The 21,240-nt window shown below is 50.9% G+C and overlaps 8 protein-coding genes across 8 annotated transcripts; 4 read left to right on the forward strand and 4 right to left on the reverse strand.

Moving 5' to 3' along the window:
* Nucleotides 1-989: 989 nt before the first annotated feature.
* Nucleotides 990-1,937, forward strand: EV420DRAFT_1653465 (uncharacterized protein; the record flags this gene model as incomplete). Its single annotated transcript, XM_060478747.1, has 4 exons — nucleotides 990-1,169; nucleotides 1,221-1,325; nucleotides 1,379-1,633; nucleotides 1,683-1,937. 4 exons carry the CDS (start codon nucleotides 990-992, stop codon nucleotides 1,935-1,937), a joined length of 795 nt encoding a protein of 264 aa, XP_060321878.1.
* Nucleotides 1,938-2,103: 166 nt separating this feature from the next.
* Nucleotides 2,104-2,907, forward strand: EV420DRAFT_1653466 (uncharacterized protein; the record flags this gene model as incomplete). Its single annotated transcript, XM_060478748.1, has 4 exons — nucleotides 2,104-2,271; nucleotides 2,321-2,422; nucleotides 2,469-2,723; nucleotides 2,794-2,907. The coding sequence occupies 4 exons, from the start codon at nucleotides 2,104-2,106 to the stop codon at nucleotides 2,905-2,907; spliced, it is 639 nt and encodes a 212-aa protein (XP_060321879.1).
* Nucleotides 2,908-3,076: 169 nt separating this feature from the next.
* Nucleotides 3,077-3,683, reverse strand: EV420DRAFT_1653467 (uncharacterized protein; the record flags this gene model as incomplete). Its single annotated transcript, XM_060478749.1, has 3 exons — nucleotides 3,077-3,104; nucleotides 3,152-3,564; nucleotides 3,615-3,683. 3 exons carry the CDS (start codon nucleotides 3,681-3,683, stop codon nucleotides 3,077-3,079), a joined length of 510 nt encoding a protein of 169 aa, XP_060321880.1.
* A 191-nt stretch (nucleotides 3,684-3,874) lies between these two features.
* EV420DRAFT_1282009 (WD40-repeat-containing domain protein) lies at nucleotides 3,875-5,239 on the forward strand (the record flags this gene model as incomplete). Its single annotated transcript, XM_060468288.1, has 4 exons — nucleotides 3,875-4,034; nucleotides 4,084-4,202; nucleotides 4,245-4,682; nucleotides 4,709-5,239. The coding sequence occupies 4 exons, from the start codon at nucleotides 3,875-3,877 to the stop codon at nucleotides 5,237-5,239; spliced, it is 1,248 nt and encodes a 415-aa protein (XP_060321881.1).
* Nucleotides 5,240-7,053: 1,814 nt separating this feature from the next.
* On the reverse strand, nucleotides 7,054-7,779 carry EV420DRAFT_1653469 (uncharacterized protein; the record flags this gene model as incomplete). Its single annotated transcript, XM_060478750.1, has 7 exons — nucleotides 7,054-7,088; nucleotides 7,136-7,257; nucleotides 7,308-7,336; nucleotides 7,395-7,415; nucleotides 7,466-7,512; nucleotides 7,561-7,589; nucleotides 7,646-7,779. The coding sequence occupies 7 exons, from the start codon at nucleotides 7,777-7,779 to the stop codon at nucleotides 7,054-7,056; spliced, it is 417 nt and encodes a 138-aa protein (XP_060321882.1).
* A 74-nt stretch (nucleotides 7,780-7,853) lies between these two features.
* EV420DRAFT_1653470 (uncharacterized protein) lies at nucleotides 7,854-8,648 on the forward strand (the record flags this gene model as incomplete). Its single annotated transcript, XM_060478751.1, has 1 exon — nucleotides 7,854-8,648. The coding sequence occupies one exon, from the start codon at nucleotides 7,854-7,856 to the stop codon at nucleotides 8,646-8,648; it is 795 nt and encodes a 264-aa protein (XP_060321883.1).
* A 580-nt stretch (nucleotides 8,649-9,228) lies between these two features.
* EV420DRAFT_1230751 (uncharacterized protein) lies at nucleotides 9,229-10,043 on the reverse strand (the record flags this gene model as incomplete). Its single annotated transcript, XM_060466539.1, has 2 exons — nucleotides 9,229-9,464; nucleotides 9,512-10,043. Coding segments are annotated over 2 exons (768 nt in total), but the record flags the coding sequence as incomplete, so codon positions are not given.
* A 3,339-nt stretch (nucleotides 10,044-13,382) lies between these two features.
* EV420DRAFT_1653474 (uncharacterized protein) lies at nucleotides 13,383-13,898 on the reverse strand (the record flags this gene model as incomplete). Its single annotated transcript, XM_060478752.1, has 2 exons — nucleotides 13,383-13,735; nucleotides 13,787-13,898. The coding sequence occupies 2 exons, from the start codon at nucleotides 13,896-13,898 to the stop codon at nucleotides 13,383-13,385; spliced, it is 465 nt and encodes a 154-aa protein (XP_060321885.1).
* Nucleotides 13,899-21,240: the final 7,342 nt, after the last annotated feature.

The following is a 21,240-nucleotide window of genomic DNA, read 5'->3' on the forward strand; positions in this document are numbered from 1 at the left end:
AGGGCGGGTGTTGATTAGACCAACAACTCATAAGGAATCCATTGTCGTACACTAAAGGAACACGCGGTGCAATCATCCAGAAAAAAGGGCAATCTGTGTTTAAGCAAAAAGGCCCATTGGTGTATAGAATAGGGTTCTCGGAGACACACGCTGCACACGTATAAGTTGCAGGTTCCGAAAACCTCGAAGGGCCTTCTGTCTCTGGCAACCACCACGTTGAAGTCTCCTGATCCCACAATCAATTTTACTCTACCAGAAACCAAAAGCAGACCTATGTTGAGTCTCAGGAGGACTTTTATTCTAATGTCGTCCCCATCCTTCTCGTCTGATTCCAAAGTCAGACATGATAACATCACACATTCAGACAGTCAACATGACCCATGCCACAAAAAGCGTACTGTGTACGAAGCGAGGAGACAGAAAGTTATTCGATCGGCAGCGAGGTCGTAAGGAAAGAAAGGATAGTCATCCTTGATGAAGACCGATACTCGTGACCGATTAGTTCTCGTTGTCTGTAATGGAACTTGGTACTTTCTCTTAGATGACACGAAGTTCCTGTGTTCATGGTGTCAGCGCATGCTGCACTTCAAAGACACGAACTTACCCGTGTGTTATAATAACCCTGCCTCTAAAAAAGAAACCGTCATGGCTACGCAGCTATTTCAATCAATCATACACCCTGTTCCAAGTTACTGGACTCACGGTGCAGTGTTTGCCGTCAGAAGCAAACCCTTGACAACGTTGTGTTGAGTGAAAATCCCTGAATGGTACGCCTTGAAATCGTCCCGAGTCTCACACAATTCCTGGCGAGAATGGCACCAAGCAGCGGGTAGACGTGGCAAGCGAGCAGCGTTGTTAGAGTTCATCGGTGTCTGGTACCGCGGTTGGAAGGCACGTAAGAAAAGATGATCGGGAGGGCACGTGATGTACTATTTCCAATGGCGCCACATTGGATCTAAGCTTTTCACCTCTTACTTTAATCTCCTGTCATGAGTGAAACCGTACGGGCGCAAGAAATACCCTTTGGATGGATAGTAGGACCAGAGGAGCTTCAAATACACCTCTTTCGACCCTACATCACCGAAAGCCGAGCAAAGTTCTTAGACCGAAAAGCTCGGCAACTTGTAATTGGATTGAAAGAGCACCCAGAGGATGCATCCGGCCTTCAGGTAATATTCACGCGTAGGAAATCATCTCCCTCTGACTATGCTTACATGTAGGAAGATTTTCGAGAAATGATGGACATGCTCAACGGCAATTACATGATTTTATGCGGCCAAGAACACCTCGGCAGCGAATACCACGTAACTCGAATCCTGGATACCGTAGGTTCTCCGCTGACATTACTGTCTATGTGCTGAACCAGTTCTTACTGCAGTTCACACAGGTGGCTGCCACCAGTCACGCCGGAGTTCCGCCTCAATTTTCGGCGTTCTGGCAATCCTACCTATGCCCACTTGTTGAAGTTGCCACCCCAGAAGATCTCGCTTCTATGCGCGCACAGTGCTCACCTGCTTTCTGGGCTGCGATGGTTGCAGAAGCAAGTGGGGTTTCGTCGAAAGCGGATGGAAACACAGTCAGTGCTGCAGCAGTCCAGACTTGGAGCTTGACTGGTTCTCCACGAGCGTCATCTGTGAGTTCTTCCTCCAGCCTGTGTCCGGCGACTCATTTATTTATTTTAGTGTCGTCGCTGCCGTGACATGCATTTTACGTGTCTCGAGACAGGAGACTCAGAGGAACGGCGATGTCGGCTTTGCTGCATCGATGACCATTGTTGTAGCATCAGTTCAATACCTCCTGAAGATCAACGAGCGCTCGGACTGGCTGTCGCGGGCATTGAAAAGCTGACGGGCCAACAGAAGATGATCATATCACTCGTCGCCGAAATGACGGCTGCGAGGAAAGAATTAGTCCTGTTTGCCCGAGATCAGCGATAGCTGCTTCGGACTAGTCGCTCTTGTGTAGTTTCTTTGTATTATATCTAACACGAGGATATGCGTACAATCGGACCTAGCGATGAGGTTTTGCTATTTTGCACGTGACCATCCACGTGTTTTCTATGAAAATTTTGAGTCCGTCTTCCCACCTTTCCCCCCACATGGCATGCGAATCAAAGTGTTCCCACCCGGCTATATCGTCGGAACTGACAGTCTTCAAATACACCTTTTCATTCCAGATGTATCTCAAGCACGAGCTTATGCTATTCACGGAAAAATCCAAGGCCTAGTGGATGCTGTAGGCCAAAAAACAGAGAACATCGCTGCTCTTCAGGTAGGCATTGGCTCCACACAGACGACTTATAAACTCACCAACCACCAAGGACGACGTATGCATCTATCTCGATGCTCTAAGAGGCAACTATACAATTCTTTGTGGTCACGAGTACTTGGGGGATTGCCCGCCCATCGACATTATGGACTCGGTATGGCTCTTTTCTAACGATATAACACTCTTATTAACCAGGACAGTTTCATCAACTATGCTTGGTTTGCCATAAACACTTTCCGCTGAACTTCAAAGAATTCTGGCAAACCTACCTATATCCGATAGTCTCTTGTGCTACCGAGGAACAAATGGCTGAGATGCATCATGACTGTCCTAAAGGATTATGGGCTGCTATGGTGGCAGAAAGCATGGGCCAACCTCAACTCCTATCTCATAGAGGAATCGGGCAAGCTGTCGTTAAGGACTGGTCAATTTTTGCATGGACCAAGGACATTTCTGTAAGATTTCCTTTATGTTTCATCGATCGTTCATAATCCAGGTTTCAGTGCTCACGTTGCAACATCGAAGGAACCTCCTGCATGGCAACTGGAAACACATCCGAACCCGGATGCCGAGCATGCCTCATCGACGGCTTCATTTGTGTCGGGCGAGAAGGGATACCTAATTTCCAAGCTGAAATAGCGAGTTTGGTGGCACAGATGGATGGCGTCGATAAGGATAATGTCGAATTTACAAGCCTTATCCATACAGAGGAACTACGAACGATCTTACGACATCAGAAAGTTCCAATCTAACATCATTACCACTCTGTTAACACCAAAAAATCCAATCGAAACCGAAATCAAAGCAATCATTTAATCCAACGGTGTGAGACAGCTCTATATGCCTATCAGCGACTATTCACGTTCGGAGGCGGCCATCGTACCTCATTAGAAGTTCTTCGACCTCCATCACGTTGACCAGCGACATATCTCCGATTGACTGAGACGTCGTCAGCTTCATCACTAGCACATCCCCCTTAACGATCCTCTCGGGATACAGCTTTTGGAGCAGCTTATTCCGAGCCCACCAACAACTTCTGTGGGAGGATACGTAGTAGATGACATAGGCGTGCATCCCCTTCAAACTCTGCATAAACGGCGGTAATGGCACTATTTTTCGCCCCTCGTCGCATTTGCGTCTACCCCCGATAAAGGGCGCGTAATCCATCCAATAACGAACGTCCAGATCATTGATTGAACGTGTCGCGTTGTCGGTGACAGACTCTAGCAGCGGCACTGGGACCAGACTTTTTTTCGAACACTTTGCACCGAAGAAGTAACCTAAGCAGTAAGGAACCTGAAAACAAATTAGAGGATGCATGCTAAAAACCAACACTAGATGTTCACCTTGCGGTTTATCGCGTTCTTCTGTTCGTGCAGCTTAGCGTCGGTATAACCATGCGAAGGAACAGACATGATGCGGTGAATCGAGCTATCTGCGGGTTAATATATATCGGGCGTCGGTGACTCCTGAATTTGTATATGTTTGGGCTTCCGTATATTAACTTACCCGACCACCCGCATCTTCAATGAATGCTTGCACCTGTATGTCTGTAGGTTTTGATGTGGTCGCTCCATGCCCGCCCCGTAATTGAAATTTGTATGGAATGCCCACCACACGAGGTCAGGTTTTCAATAAGAGCTCACGAATTGGCTGCTCACTTACACTAGGATTGTCCCGACTCATTCTCCAGTCCTTCATTTCGTCCATAGAACAGGATACCCATGGTCCTATCGGCCATCCTGAATGCTGCGCCTATCAACGTGGTACGAACAAGATGACGAGGATGACCGTATTCCTAACGAGCACCCATAGCTGCGAAACAAGGACGGTCTTCCATCCTCGCCATAGGCACTCGACTGGGATCTGTCCACGTATTTGATACCTCCCGTCCACGGACAGACGGATATCGAGGTTCGTCTCGGCTACTCGCAGTCGGCACCCTGAACTAATGTCTTGTAGACTCCGAAATACAGAGCACCGACACAAATTCCAACCTAGTCGTGGACCTCCAATGGAACACCAGCGATAGCCTCCTGGCGGCAGCATGTGCTGATCCGTACTATGCCATCGTACTTCTCGATCCCGAGACAGGCACTGTGTCATGCACTTTGACAGGACACACGCTTTCTGCCAAAGCGGTAGCCTGGAGCCCCGTTCACCCGATGCTATTGATGACGGGGGGACGAGACGGAACGATACGCCTGTGGGATATTCGATGTAGAGAAAGAACGTGGGAGAGTGAATCCGTATCGCCCATCACCAGTATCGTCGGTGCCCACGAACAATGGGACCACTCAGACCGAAGGACGCTGCAGCATGTTCTGGGTCCCTGTCACAAAACAATAACCAGTCTCACCTACGATTGTTATGACGATTATCATCTTATTAGTGGAGGATCATTCAATGGGTGCGTGTTTCATCGTATCGGGGGCCTTAGTTTAATGTAATGTACAACATCCTTCAACGATGGAACACGCGGTTTTTATCTGATGACTATTCCCGATCACCAGCCCGACCTATCTTATCATCTTGCCACGATCCTACCACCATCTCTAACAGGAAGCATCCTCGAGGCGTAGTCTCCCTTTGCCAAGGGATAAACGGAACCTCCACGGTAATCTTCACACTTAGCATGGACTCGAGCATTCACACATACTCCCGACTGGATTTACAACCCATAGGCACACCCTACAAACATCCCGCAATGCTCACGAATTCTTTTGGCGCGGGGCTGGCATTGTCACCTTGCGGACGTTGGATTGCTTGTAGCTCAGTCTCTGCAGAGGCAAGAGTTTACTTATTTGATGTCCAAAATGTTACTCGCATGTGGGAGATGAATGATAGGGGTGTGGAGTTGCGAGGAGTGTTTGGGAGGGCTGGGAAACTGGACTGGGGCGAGATGGAATTAGCAGTAAATAACCACTCTGGGGCAGTTTCAATCTGGCGACCAAGTCCCGCGGTTTATTGACACTGTCGAGACGAGCCAGAAGTCGCGTCGGGATCTTGGACCTGGGCTTCCCCGTAATAGATAATTTCAAAATCAAAATATCACTGAATTTTGATGGAAGAATGGTTCTGACCGTCCCCTCATCTGTAAGATGGTCTGCGAACCCGCCGCCCGCTTTCTTGATGCGCAAGAACTCGTACTCTTATCCATGGAACACTGTGATATATCCATGCTAGTCTCATGGTCACATATCGCACCCCTCTTCCGTCGCATCGTCCAAGGCATCATCCAATCCCGCCTCAAAAGAATTATCGCCCCGTTCATCCCCTACGAATACCACAGCCAATTTTTCTCGGTGCTCGATAAAACCGGAAGTTTCATCGCCAGATCTAGTGCGTTGGCAGTGATGACCCCATCTCTTGATTGGACACCTCAGGATGTCAATATTATAGTGCCCCGTGGGCAAATTTTGCGATGGGTGAATCTTTTCGGGTCTCTTGGCTATATTATCAACGCAGTCGGAAAGAAAGGATCTAAACGTCACGAACGCTACCCGATAAGACAGAGGGGTGTAGCGTCGGCTGTTGTGGTGTGCTTTATAAATCCACAGGTCTGTGTAGTAGTGCTTATCACGAAGTTTTTATCTAACCTGCAGATCAGTATGAAGTCGTATTGATAGAAAGCGTGGATCACACCCCCTTTCGGCCCCTTCTACACTCACAATTGACATCTCAAATGAACGCGATAACCAGCAGTCATGTGTACTGTCTCTACCTGACCTTGACCGTAGAGCGGGTCGCATTTAAAGCATTTGTCGGCGATCCTACCAGCGCATCGACTTCTAGCACCATTGATCTCCAACCGTACCGCCGACAGAGAGCCCAGGAACAACATCTCACTGTATATACGTGCGGTGAAGGTTATCCGAAGCCTTGTGGTCTGGCTTGCACCGAAATTGATCGGTCGTTGATTGGCTATAGAGGAGTGGGAGTTTTTCAATGGGGTGGATACTTGGGCACCCAAGTGTCGGAAGTCGGTCTGTATCCGGACAATTGCTGTCAACTTATCTGGAGACTCAGGGAGTGGTGTAACAATGTACATTGTCCAAATTAAACATCCACATGTAAATGTATGCCACTACGACTCTGGATTCAGAAGAAAACAAGAATGGCGAGGAAAGAAACATTGAGTAAGTTCTCTAATATGATGCGTTCAGTGCGACGCGAACCGATAACGTGGGAGCAAGTACCTGATCAGCCGTTTTCGCAGAGCTTCATCGACAGCAAGAGTGGAATCTATGTCTTTTCCGTCACTTCGTAACACAACAATATTCCCCCTTAACTTGACAACGCCCCGAGACAACGAATGCATCAGACGGTTAGCGGGGGAATTCTCTGGAAAGAAAATCGGTACATGAAAAACGATGAATGTCTGGTGGGCCTCTTCATTGCCGATTACGAGGAATGAAATCCTATTGATGGATTTTACTGCCCCGAGCCTGTGCAACTCCGGTATCCAAAGAGAGATATCCCAGTCATAAACTGAACGGGCTTTTCCGTCCTTCACACAAGGCAGAAATGGTACCGGAACCAGTCGAGGGGAGAGACAATCTGTCGCGTACAATAACGCGAGGCAGCTTTGATCTGTCTGTGCGTAGTTTTGGAACAGTTTGATTGTACAAATGCAACCACTTACAGCGGATAAAATCTGCTCCATTTTCGATGTCACGCCCCGTTCAGTATTCATGGGGACGTAGAACCGAGAACGTCGTGGAGGCAAAACGATGTGAGGGAGGAAGCGGGTGAAACAACATGACATTGGAGTACTACATAATTTTAAAATTGGGACCAATACCACGCCCGTTTGGCATCTAGATTGTTAAGCTTTCGGCTGATCGGACAGGAACAAAACGCTCACCAATCCATTCCCGACTCGCCACGACAAAAAGATATGTGGATGCCCACTCCCGATGACGCCTCACGGACCAAAAAGAGTCCAGGAGGCGACATCTTACCGGGAAGCTCCTGCGCGGTTCCCACCTATCAAGGAGTTAAACAATGTGACCTCGAACCATTGATCCAGAACATACATAGCCTCCTCTTCGTCGTATTCAGTCCACTGTGAAGTGCTTGCTATCAGTCTCAGATTAATTGTGTAATGAGAATCACGATCGCACTTTGATCAGGTATTTCCATACCTGAAATTTTTGTTACATACTGAAGGTAGGGATGTGAAGAAATGACTCACGATGCGATCATAGGGGTCAACATCGGCGCGAGCGGCTAGAAGGTATTCTGACCTATATGAGTGGTGACAGTCATCCCAGAAAGGATATAACTTACCGACGTGATACTCGTTGTCTTCCATTTCCCTAGCTGAAAGTAAGGCTAACGTACCGTGTAAACGCGTGGAGAGATCCTAGCAGACAACGCCGCTCCCATGCATGGACAGAAGAATGGAAGCCCGATGATACCAGGCGTTCTGATATCATACGAGTCAGCCAGCATCCAGAAAGCAGAAGGAATATCGACATCGGACCCGCGGAATCCCTCCTCCCCCATGATTACCGAGCACTTGGCCCACTATTGCGTTCCGTCTATACCTCTGCTTGCTTGTCCGGCATTCACAGCACCCCATGCCCTATCCCAATCCTGAATACCCCGCCGCTCGACGGTGGTACGCCGTAGAGGAGCTCGTTGAAGAAGCCATGGCTGCGGCCGACGTTGTAGGGCTGGGTCGATGGGCGTCTATCAATCAGCGGTTTCAGTACCTCATCCAGGGCATTGTTCAAAGACGGACAAAAGCAGCGGTAGCGAACTTTGTTCACGCTGATGATCTTAGTGCCTTTTTCGCGGTTCTCGACAAGACGGACAGTGCCATTGGTGGATCCACTGCACTTTCCGTCATTACCCCTCACTGTAACTGGAAGCCCCATGATTTAAATGTTATGGCGCCTCAAGATAGCAGTGGGCGATGGCTGGCCTTTTTTCGACATCATGGCTACCAAGGGCAGGAGATTTGTTTGGGCGAACTCGGAGAGTACGAACATCCGAGGTATCCAGTGCTGCAAGGTACGGTTGCGCATGCGGTGTATTTGTTTCAGCACGACAAAATAAAGGTACAAGGATTTACAGCACTCCGAGAGTCGATACTTACCGAGTTCCAGAATGACATCGTTCTCATCATCAGCAACAGCAATTCCTGTATGACGCCGATCATTGGCGCCCAAACTACCAGCCAAATGAACGCCGTAACTAGCAGCCACATATATTGCTTATATCCGAGTCTCACTACCCAATCCATCGCTCTGCGAGGGTATTACGCCAATCCCGCAGACAAATACTCGCCGATGGCCCTGCTATCCGACCGACGGGATCAACTGCGCGTACAACAACTGACGTACCATGAATCCAGTTTGGACCTAAACTGACCATGCGGGTTGGCGTGTGGCGATATAGAAAGGACGCTTTTTGGATGGCGTGGGGTTGGAATACTTCAATGGGGCGGATATATGGATTCTAAGCGTTTGGAAACGTTGTTGTTACCGGAAGAAACGTTGCATGTTGCGTGGCAGTTAGGAGAGTGGTGTTTCAACCTTCGTTGTGATATGGGCCATGTTATTCTCACTAACTCCGTACAATGATCACATAAATAATTCCACCATCTATCAAGGTATATAATGATGTGATTCGAGAGACCTTTCTAAGTGACCCCCCCTGATCACTTTTCTCATAAGACGGAGTAAACTCTCTGGATTTCTATTTGTTGTTGAGATTACAGACAGGCTGAATGCAGAGAAGCTGGACTCACATATTTCTCAGAGACGAGCCTTTCCGGTGCCTATTTAGCGATGCTTTCTTTCCTTCAGCAAAACACACCGACGTCTCACCCCTTCGCATGTTTCGGAACAACAGATAATCGAACATGTAGTTTGAATCCGGAGGTGCCATTCCCCAACTATGCGCGAATACCAAATCGTCCTTCAGCAATTGGGATAACTGATGATCGCTTCGCAACGGGATAATCCAGGAAAACCTGTCCCCGACACGACGCTGGAATCTGAATTCCGTCCTGGTGAGAGCCTCGTCCCGAGTAAGATAGGAAAAGCCGCGATCAGTGTATTTCTTGAACGCAGCATCGTCGGAGTGTTTAACTGCTTTGTTCTGATAAGAGACACCCTCTAAAAAAGTAGCGTGGGGGTACAGCGATACTGCATGCGCATAAGTTATGATGTTCATGATGCAGGCTAAACAGCGAGTCAGAGAGACCAGAACCTCGAGACGGCAAACTCACTTGAGTGAAAGCCAAGAATCACTTGGAATGGGCAATACAAGGTCGTGATAAGATCTACCTTGGTGCCGTCTGCTTTCGTGTAATGCAATACCGCAAACACACCGCGCCCCGAATACTTGGCCGACGTATTGTCGGATGAACAGACGATTTTCAACTGAAATACGGAGTCCAGACGCTCTTTGGTGGCCGGGAATGATTCACTGGGCACCGCTTCTAGGTACGCGTAACCCGCCCCGACCAGGAACTCGTGCATGGCAGCAATATGGCGGTGATGAACGTAGAGGTCAAGATCCGAATTATCAAACCAGATGCGCATAAAAAACTGAAGTGCGACAGATCCGGAAATCAGTAGCCCGGTCACTGCCTGGAGTTCCTGAAAAAGTGCGTATTGCTGGGCCGTGAAAAAGGGTGCTAGGAAGGCTTCGAGTCTATACGCCCTCTTCATGAATCTGGAAACTGCGTTTTGGACCACAGAAGCACAAAGCGACAATCTGAACAGCTCCCCAGGAGTCGAATCGCACAGCAAAAAGTCATCGGCAGTTCCGAGTCTGTGTAGAATATCAGAACAATTGTCGTGACCAACCCCTGCACACATACTGCAATATATCCTCAAGCTGTGGCATCGCGGACGAAAAGGTGAACGCACACGAGGATCAGTAAATGGATGCCGATCGGAATGTTCTTGTGTACATCCGGGTGGAGCGGAACGGAAAGAGATATTTCTCCGACTATTCCCGGGGTATATAAAATAACAGGAATCGGGGAACGGACGCCATGGACAACTTTATCCGTGATCTCTATGAACTTAAGGACGAGCGTGTCTTAGCGAAGGTCATATCATCGAGGGACATTGTCTGACCTAAGCCCCCTCTGGAGTACGAGTTTCGAGACGGCATCATCGAGTCCTCTAATGTTATTCTGTTCGGATGCTTAGAACCGAACACATCAATTCTGTTGCACCTGGTGGTACGTGCCACCGTATCTCGAGACCGCGAGTACTAACCTAGCGCAGCGTCCAGACTACCAAGCAAACGGATGGTTTCATTTAACCTGCCCGCTCCACTGGGGTTTCGGGGCTGCGAAGATGATGTATGACATGCAGCTAGGAACATTGAAGGAACTTGTTGAACGAGATTCGGAGGTGCGTGCAGTCGTTCTTTAAATCAATTACCTAGAACTCACAAATTCCCCCTCCCCTCCCCCCAGAGCCAAAAGAGCCAAAAAACTACCATGAGCTGGATTACAGGAGAGCAAGAGCAAGACATTTTACTCTATATAGATTTTACACGTCTCGTGAGTCACCCCCTGCGAAAGAAGACTTATACTCACTAGAATAGAACGTTTACGTGCCCTGGGAAGAAGACAGCGGCATAGGTTTACTGGGCCACGATCTTGTCGATACACAAAATAAGCTACTCAGTCAAGCAGCCCATCACCCAGTCCACGCTACAGTTCAGTTGCAGCATATCCCCGAGTTCACAGACAGTATTGAAGTATGCTTTCTTTTAATCAAACCCAACACAAGCTTATTCTGCCGACAGGCTTTCATCGCCAAAGTTATACGCCTCGATATCATTTCGGTAGTGTAGAGGTAGCCGTACATAACCATCAATATAATCCAACGAGGACCTTTCTCTTTTCCTTCATAAACTGTTCGATTCATGACACAAAAACAGTTCGTTTGATTCTTTCATATGTTACATGACTGAAATCTGATCTGGGAGTATCATTGGGAAAACCTGTTCATTCCTCTTCACCCATAGCATCCTCGTCGACCATATCATAAAGTTTCATTGCGATCTTTCCCATCTCATCCATTACCCCTTCCATAGTGGCGATCTTGTACAAAAACCCGCCTCTGAGACGTCGAGCCTCGCTTGCTGAAGTGTTGAAGCGAACTTGGAGTTCGTCGATATGGCGCGCATAGGCTAGAACAAGAACGGATTAGAGAAGAGATGGTCACAAGGCAAAGAACCTCACCGAGTGGCACGTCTGGTGCCTGTTTACTACTGGAGAACTTGGCCTTTTTGGCTGAAACTCGAGTTGTTTAGGTTAAAGCAAGAAAAAGACAAAGTACTTACACAACCGGGGCTCGTCTTGAGAGATAGCTTTGCGCTTAGCATCCGTCGGCACGTCGTTGTCTTGATCACAGACCTCAGCGATCCCTGGGTTCACTGGGACAAACTCAACGTCGGGTCCAGAGGTGGTCGAAGCATTGTCTGCATTCTCAACCATTTTATCGACATACTCCAACCCCGAGAGTTCAAGCACAGATTCAAATGGGATCGTCTCAGCAGGACTGACTTCAACATCCTTAACTGGTCCCGCAGTGTCCCAAACCAACCAAGGAACCTTTCTGCCTTTACTAGAAAGGTCTCGAGTCTTTCAACGGCTGGGGGTTGGATTACTGGAATCGGCACTGGAATCGGACACAGGGGAATTTTTGTGTCTTGAATGGCATTGTTGGAAGTCGATGTGTCCGCGCGCAGCATAGATTCCACCTCGAGCAGGGGACGACGACTTATTTGTCTGGACGGAGTGCTTTGTCCGAAAAGCTGGAAGCGGTTTCGAATACCGACGGGGGAGACAAGCTGGCTATCGGCACCACGAAAGAGGTTCGAGCTCGAGGCCGAGAAAGGGAACATTGACCCAAGTGAGGTGGAGTTAGTATTCAGGATAAATTTCAAAGAACGACGGCCATCGGGAGGTGGAGACGGCTCCGGTGTTCTTAAATCGATAAGACTGCAGACTTTGGCCTAGGTGTCAGCGAATTGGAATTCATCTGTTCCTTTGTGGTTAGTCAAACTGCTATCGAAATGCAGTGGTTGAACCCCTCACCACTGCCGTTGTCAGAAGGAAATGGAGGTTTACTATAAAACACAACCTCGACGGGCGAAGACATTATTTTCTTAAGCGGAGAGGACGGGACTGGCGTAGTTGGGGTCGAAGAGATTTCAATAATCTCTCGAGGAGGGCCTTCGTCAAGATCCGTACTCGTTGTAGACTCGATAGCTTCCGTTCGCGCTAGTTGATTAAACTACCAACGTCCACTTTGGATCTTGGGACGTGGGACTCTTCTTAAGTGCTCAAAGAATATACATTCCGTGTTTTCCCATAGTTGTTCCTCTTCAGAAGTAAGCTCCTTATCAGATTTCATGCAGTAAGACCAGGCTTTAAAGCTTCGCCCGAGCTACTGGTCAACGTCTACTTTGAGGTTGGAGGTAAACGTGGGCACGTAATTAAGGATTACGTGCAAATTGGTCAGATAAATGCCGAACTGATCAGCGTCGGGAGGTCGCGACTCCACTCGTGGAAGCGGAATCATGGTCACGATTGACGAGGAGATTCGAGCAAAGAGGTACAGTTACTACGAGTGTGAGCTGGTAAACTAACCGTGACGGTGAGAAGCAAGGGGAAAAAAGAAGAGAGAGTGTGTGTGTGTGTGAGGGAAAGAGAGAGAGAAAACAAGCGGCCCCCATCACGAATGTGATAGCGACGAGTCATTGTGGCTTCTCGAAATATCTCAAAGAGAAGACATATAGGAAGTCTCCAACCACACGAAGTCACTGAGGCTATAAATAGAACCCTAATTAGCATTTAGGTCTTTAATCCACCATCTTGGGAATTTGATCGCGACTCCTGGCAACCAGGACGACAGCAGAAGCATCTCATCAGAAGAAATTGGGAAAAAGTGAAAAGAAAGTTGGATAGTGCAAGTTCTAACTAAGGAACCAAGGGAAATGTCACAGTGAGACCACACACTTACTGTGGCTAGTATACCAGCCTCCTCTCACGTGCTATTGGCATCACACAGACCACAGAGAGACAGACCGAAACATTTATTGGGCCACATTTATTCGTCTAAGTACAGTTAAAGCATACCCGCATCTTCGCCATCATCATCATCCGTGTCGTCGGCAGGCTCAGTTCCTTCTTCGAGCGGCTCGTATGGAACGACCCACGTGACTCCAAGGGGGGTCTCATCTAACAGGCTTGGATGCCACTTAGGATCAGGCTCCCGAGTCCAATCCGACGATGTTCGGTCGGTGAGAGCGACCACACTCTGAACGTTGAGACTGACACGCATGCCGTTCTGCGTGCTGAACTTGCCTACTGTAAAAATGACCAACGCAGTCGAGTGTTGGTTGATCTCGCCACCGTGGAGAGGGTTAAGGTCCCAATATTCCTTCAGTTTGAAGTTGTCCCGACCATCAAACACAGGAACTACAGGAACAGGGTCAGAAATAGTAAGACAAACCAGTCACTCATACTTACCGGGCTTCTTGGAAGACCGGACATCAGGCCCATGATCACCTCGCTTGGGTTTACAGGAAGCAGACTCCCACTCCTGTCCTCCTACTCCTATCACACGAACCCGATTTAGCATACGTGTACGAGGACACATAGGAAATCCGAACCTTGCTTGAAAGTCGAGAAATACAACCCGCCTGTTACGATTATTCTTTTCTTTTTCTTTTTCTTTTCCTTTTCTTACGTGTTCACGCTTACTCTATGTTGCGATCTCGGTCGGACGTTGCTGCGGCACTATCTTTAGCCTACGCAACGTGTATTTAAGTAGAGCCTCAGCTGGTCTAAACCCCAGCTTCGGCTAAGGTTTATTCTACCTAACATCGAACTCCGTTCTTCGTGACTATTTGTCCCATCGACTTACGTCGCCTTTGACTTGCTGAGCGTCGTCTACCGAAGTGCGAGTAGCGACCTTAGTACGATCTAAGTCGATTTGAGTTAGTGGCTAACATTTAGCCGAAGCTCGCCTTACGTTGCTCAGTGTCACTTCTGAGAAAGAGCGCTGCCCAACTCTTTTACGAGAAATTACCCCGCTTGACCAGAGAGGTCATCGCGTACGTTCGTGTGGACAACCCGGTGCTTGTCAGCGTACAGCGAGTGGACCAACGGAAAAGCACTCACCGCCACCATTCATCCCATACACTACCTCGTTGCGCTAGCCTTGTGGCTAATACCCCCTCGGCTGCTCCTTCTGTTGTTAGTGATAAAGTTGATTGTTGAAACTCTCACCAACGACGACTTCATCCTTGGAGTTATCGTAACTGTATCCTTCACCCTCGTTCTCATCGGGCTCGGAATATCAGCAGTGGTACTAGCAGGATTGCTAGCCGCCCTGTACGCAATATATCCCCGCCTCATTTAGAACACCACGTATCCCAACACGAAACCTTTCGTGCTCGCCCTCCAGCTCGCCTCTATCTTAACAGTTCTGCTGTTAATAGTAACGAGCACTCCTCCCGACGAAACCTGCGAGATCTCGTTGATGAACGGTTCCAATTACGAGACCGACCTCAGCCTGATTATCGCGCTCTTGATAGTTCTCACCATCCTTGCGGTATACCAGCTTGCATGGTCAATCGTCGACCTGCGCAGAGGATAGATCCCTATACGGATGCCCTGGTCCGACGCCATTCCTGCAATCTTCGTAACTTTTATCGCCTTTTTCTTGTCCATTTCTTTATACTACACACTCCGCTGCTGTCGACACCAGAGAAGGGTCCGAACTCAACTCCCCTTCCACTACGTGCCCAGCGCACCCGCATATCCCCCGCAGGTGATAGACATCCCCGCGGCCTCGCAGCAAACACTACCAGCTCCAGAAACCCCTCGGCTAGAGCTACACTCTCTCTATGGAGAGTCCCTCTACGGATCGTCGCGACCCAGCTCGCGATCCTCAGAGTCGAGCACCGACTCCTACAGAAGCGCTACCGACGAGTCAACCGACTCCGTCGACATCACCGATACCAGGAGCATACTCCTCGACAGAGGAGACTCGCCCCTACCAGGCCTCTTCGACCAGCCTTCAGTCGAAGGCGAGTCAAGCCCCGACAGAGGCCGAAGACAAGACACCAGGCATCTGGTCGCGGGCGAAGAAAGCCCTGACACCGAGTTCGAAGGGGACGAGCTCACCGAGTGGGAAAGAACCCGCCTCGACGACATCCTCGACGACCTCTACCCGAATACGGAGGAGGATGCAACCTATTCCGGAGACAACTGGTCCGGAAGGTCATCCACGAAGTGGGTCGACGCCCAGTGGGGAGATTCAGACATTGGAGCAGAGTGAAGGAGGTATATACAGAGGCAAAAGGACGACTACGACGCCGACTCAGGAGAGCTTGGCCTCGGAGCCTCCGCGGCTACCACCCGTGCAACTCAGCCACAGTCTCTTCCAAGGGCCTGGCCAACCAATAGAGGCCCCCCAGTCGGCTGGCATCCCAGCACCAGTTGGGTATACGCCGACAACAGGGAAGAAACTCCTGTGGCCAGAATCGCAAACAGAAGAGAGCCCGACCCAATCCCTGAAGGGTCCGAGACACCCCCGCTCCCTTCCCCCGTCCCCTCGAACGAGCCGACGAGTGGGGAGCTTTGGGGCGAGTTCCCAGATCTCGACCCCGAGGAACTTGGCACAATTACCGCTGCCGAGCGCCTCGCCGGAGTCTCCGACTGGGAACCGTCAGTCTCGTCGCGAGCCTTCGCCGATCCCGTCCCCCTCGCCCAGCGACCATGGCCGCTCCTATATCACGCGTACGTCGAGTCCCTCCGACTCCCTCAAAACGCCAGGGAGTCCTCAGAAATTCAGGCCCGAATGGAGCGAGGCCGAGCGCACGATGCACGCATCCGACGTGCCGAAGAGGACGCTCTCTACGGACCCAACGGCTTCTGGGACCTACCTGTCGAGCCCAACGCCACTCCCGCCGAGATCGACAACCGGGTACGAGCCGCTGCCGTTCGCTACACTGGATACGCCCGGAGGGCAGGAGGAGATCTTGAGGCCAGAGCACGAGCGTGGAGGGTCTATCAAGAAGAGATCTCCAACGAGGACTCCGACATCGGGAGGTGGAGACGAAACAAGGAGATTGACCGACTCGCCCGAGAGAGGAAGGAGGCAGAGGATGCCAAGCCGACCCCCGAACCTGGCCCTGGAGCCGACGGTAATGGCGGCGGTGAAGCAGGTCCTTCTTCAGGGGCCAGTGCCTAGGCCCGGGATCTTCGAATTATTACCATGGCACGGACTATATGAAATCATGATGGAGGATATGGAGAAAGACCCGCAGTGGCTCTTCTCCGAGGCAGGAGAGGATTACCGTCACGCCAAGAGTTTGGGTGACGTGTACCTAATGAAGAATATCCTCGACGTGGAAACCTGGCACCGGGCGGCTATCGTCTGGAACCTGGTAAACCCCAGCGCACCACAGCAGGGGTGTGAAGCGTATAAGAGGCCTCAACCGATGCCTCACCCTACGGATTCCTCGAACTTCTTCCCCGAAGGCTTCTTTGGAGGCGCGGGAGAAGACGACGACGACATGGACGATCCAGGCGCTGGACCGTCCCGCACAGACAAGGGAAAGGGGTCCACGGTACCCCCGTTCCCACCGAAACAGCCGCATTACCCGGATCCGGCGGGATACCCTCCTCCGGGCGAAAACCGCCACTTACGATCGGTATCACGACCGCCTAAGCCGCCGGTACCGCCGCACGTGCCATCTCCCCCGGATCCAATTCCTCCCTGGCAGCTCGCGCCGGGAGCCGTCAACAATCCCTGGAATGACGTCAAACCCAAATTAGTTACTCAACCCGAGTACTTTACCGGGGTTTCCTCGGATATCACGCGCTTCCTCCACCATTGCGAAGTCTACTTCGCGGTGTTTCCCATGTATTATTCCATGAACGATCAGGGGCACAACCCCTACCGCATCACGTTCGCTCAAGGATATCTACGAGGGGACGCCCAACAATGGTGGGTCGACCAGTACTACCGATACCGGGACCCGCAAGGTCATTGGAGATTCCCCACCTGGGCGGAATTCTCCGAAGACCTCAAGCGCGAATTCCGAGAAGTAGCGGAGTTGACCATATGGAAGGCGGAGTGGAAAAAGATCCGACAAGTGGACTTCAAGTCCGCAGTCGAGTTCTTTGCCAAGTTCGAGCGGCTGGCCCATAAGTGCGAAGAATTCGGAGATGAGAAGCAGATGTTCGAGGCAGTAGAAGCGGCGATAAGGCCAACAGTGCGAAACACGGTTATGCATGGGGACAACGAGCGCCCCACAACCTACGCTCAGTGGAAGGCGCGAGTCTTGAGGATCGACGCCAACTATCGGTACGGAGTCGCCCAGGGATTGGGCAGTAAGACCTCCTCGAACCAGTCCGGTTCGGGTCGAGGCAATCAACGAAGCAGTGGGCAAGGGTCAGGTGGCGATAAGAAAGACGCCACGGGGACCACCTATGGAGGTGCCGGACAGCCGATGGAAATCGACAAGCTGCGGTCCGACAAGAGGTGCTTCAAGTGTGGGAACACGGGGTGGAGCCCGAAGCACAAGTGCCCTGACGACAAGTCCAAGTGGCTTCCCGTCAAGCTCCCACCTCGCAAAAAGCCCAACGTCGCCCGTCTCCGCCAATTGCTCGCTGAAGCCGAAAACGAGGAGACCGCTCCTACCACGAAGATCGAAGAGGTCAAGGAGGAGAAGAAGAGGGACGAGAAGTTGTCAAAAGACCAGCCGGCGTCGAAGTAAGCGATTCGACGGCGTCGGCAAAGGACTTAGTTTCATCTGGTGCGCATCCATGTACTATTAGTCGGACTCATACTACGTATGTAGGAACTCCGTATGATCAATATACAAACTTTTTCGCCGCTCTACCAGTAGAAGAAACTAAGAATGATGAATCGCAAACCGCCTACGGCGTAGGAGGGGATTTCCGCCACTGGGCGCAGTCTGTGCTCAGTAACGAACCCCTAGGGGCCGTCCCAGCTCAGGAACCCCCGACCGACCGCACAGGGAAAGCCCCTCGAGGGCAGAGCCCCCTAGGTCGTGCCCCGACTGCACCCTTGACGAAGGGAGGTCACCCCGGAGTGGGAGAAAGGCCGACAACCCAACCCGCTGGGCCTGCGTCCTCGTTTGTGGGGCCGTCTGTTCTAGCAGGAGGCGTCGAGAAAGCAGCTGAGGCCGTGAAGAAGGGGGACCACCTGCCCTTAGTAGCCAAGGACAATGCTGCGGCAAACGGTGCAGACCCCCCGACGGAGCCGACATGTGTGCGCTCGCGAAGGGTTACCCGAAGTACCGCCGGGTCCAGGAAGAGCCGTAAGAACAGGACGACTGTGGAGGTTACAACACCGAGCACAAGCGCCCGTGGCCAGGGCCGAACACAGGGCAGCGAGCCCTCCTCCACCACTTCGACGGAAGGTGACCAAGTGCCGCCGAGGGACCCTCTTCGGTCCGGTGACCAAATGCCACCTCGAAGCAAGAACCCTTCGGTTTCGTTGGAGGAAGTGGAAGATGAAGAAGCCTACCTGCGGTCCGACATACCGGTCGTGACCCCTAGAAGACCAGCATCACCCACCATCTCTCTTACCGCCAACGCCAACGATCAGAAGGTGTTTAGAGCAATGTATTATGAACCGCACGGGATCCTTTGGACCCGTCGAGCTCTCCGTATCGCTCGTGGGGACGAAGCAGCACGCGCCGTCCTTAACGGATGGGTACATCCTCGACGACGCGAAGAGGTAACGGACCAGTTATGTCATCAGTTGGAGGAGCAAACCGAGACGGCGACTCAGGCCAGGGAACGGTGGCAATGGATGGAGGATTTACAGAAACCTCCGATGTATATACGGGGGAGGAAAGGACGAAACGTATCAATAAAGTTGCAGTTGGAGACGCTTGACACCCGGGAGACTCATGCCCTATCCACCCTAGTCGATAGCGGAGCAACCGGGAGTTCAATTGATCGCGACTGGGCCCAGGCCCACAGTCTCAATTTGAAAAAAGCGGCCCGCCCCGTCCCGGTCTATAATGCCGACGGCACCCGTAACAAGGGTGGGGATATTACCGAATATGCCGAAGTACGATTACGGATAGGAGATCACGTGGAACGGATCGAACTAGCCGTGGTCGACTTAGGCTCCACCCCGTTGTTCCTAGGACATGACTGGTTACAGCGTCACAACCCGCTCATTGATTGGGATACCGGGGCCATTACCCTAGCCCGATGTACATGCAGAAAGATTCCCTTCTCTCTCCCCGACACCGATCCATCGGCGCGTTGGGACGAGTATGAGGAAGGGGACACTATCCTGGTGATTGATTTCGAAGAAGCCTTCCACGTACGAGCAATGGGGACTAGGTCCAATGAACTAGCCGCCCAAGCCAACGCCAAGAAAGGCGTCAAGTCGTTCGAAGAAGTAGTGCCCGAAGAATATCGGGACTACAAAGACATTTTCGACAAGGAAAATTTCGACGAACTTCCCCCGCGCAAACCCTGGGACCACGCCATCGAGCTGATCCCCAACGCTAATGCCAATCTAGACTGTAAAGTCTACCCCCTTAATCCTGCGGAACAGGAGGAGTTGGACAGGTTTTTAGACGAGAACTTGACCACCGGGCGTATTCAGGCCTCAAAGTCCCCCATGGCCTCTCCCTTTTTCTTCGTTAAGAAGAAGGATGGGAAACTGCGACCAGTTCAAGACTACCGAAAACTCAACGAGATGACCATCAAAAACCGTTATCCGTTGCCACTTATCGGAGAGCTCATGGACCGACTGAAGAGAGCCAAATACTTCACCAAACTAGATGTTCGGTGGGGATATAATAACGTACGAATTAAAAAGGGGGACGAGTGGAAGGCTGCCTTCCGAACCAACCGCGGTCTCTACGAACCCCTCGTCATGTTCTTCGGGCTTACCAACTCTCCCGCTACCTTCCAGTGGATGATGAACGACATTTTCAAAGACCTCATCACCGCGGGCGAGGTGTCCGTATATCTGGACGACATCCTCATCGCCTCCAAAACTAAGGCTGAACACAAGAGGATTGTACGAAAAGTCCTCCAGATCTTACGAGAAAACCACCTGTTCTTGAAAGCCGAAAAGTGTGAATTTGAGGTGGAGGAGACCGAATACCTGGGGGTTATCATTAGCGAAGGAAGGATCCGAATGGATCCCGTCAAGATCGCGGGCCTGCTCGATTGGCCGACTCCTCGTCGCAAACAGGAGCTACAATCTTTCCTCGGCTTTTGTAACTTTTACCGGCGGTTTATCAAAGATTATAGCCGTCACGTTCGACCGCTTACATTCCTCACCGGCAAACAAGAGTGGAAATGGGGGGAAGCTCAAGAAGGGGCGTTCAAAAAACTGAAGGAGTTGTTCCAGGAGGACGTGGTACTTGCCATTCCACTCGATCAAGGACGTTTCAGGGTGGAAGCAGATTCCAGTGAAGGAGCAATAGGGGCGGTACTTTCCCAATGGCAAGACGAGAAGTGGAGGCCAGTAGCCTTCCTCTCCAAAGCCTTATCAGTGACCGAGCGAAACTATGAGATCTACGACAAAGAGCTCCTAGCCATTATGATCGCCCTCGAAGAGTGGCGTCAATACCTAATGGGGGCGAGGGAAGACTTTGAGATTTGGACGGACCACTCCAATCTCCAGTACTTCCGTAAGCCTCAGAAACTCAACCGACGACAAGCACGGTGGGTAACTGAGCTAACGGAGTACCAGTTTACCTTGCATCACAAACCCGGGGCACAGAATCGCAAGGCGGACCTCTTGTCCAGAAGGGCGGACCACGAACAAGGAAAGGGGGACAACAAAGACATCACCGTCCTCAAAGCCGAGCACTTCAGGGCTTTGATCATGCCAACCACAGAGGAGCTCCACGAAAGGATCAAAATCGCTACTCACGATCCTCGTCGGTGGGACAGGGGCATTTCGG

The sequence above is a fragment of the Desarmillaria tabescens genome, assembly GCF_030435595.1.
Source record: "Desarmillaria tabescens strain CCBAS 213 chromosome Unknown EV420scaffold_162, whole genome shotgun sequence".
NCBI lineage: Eukaryota > Fungi > Basidiomycota > Agaricomycetes > Agaricales > Physalacriaceae > Desarmillaria > Desarmillaria tabescens.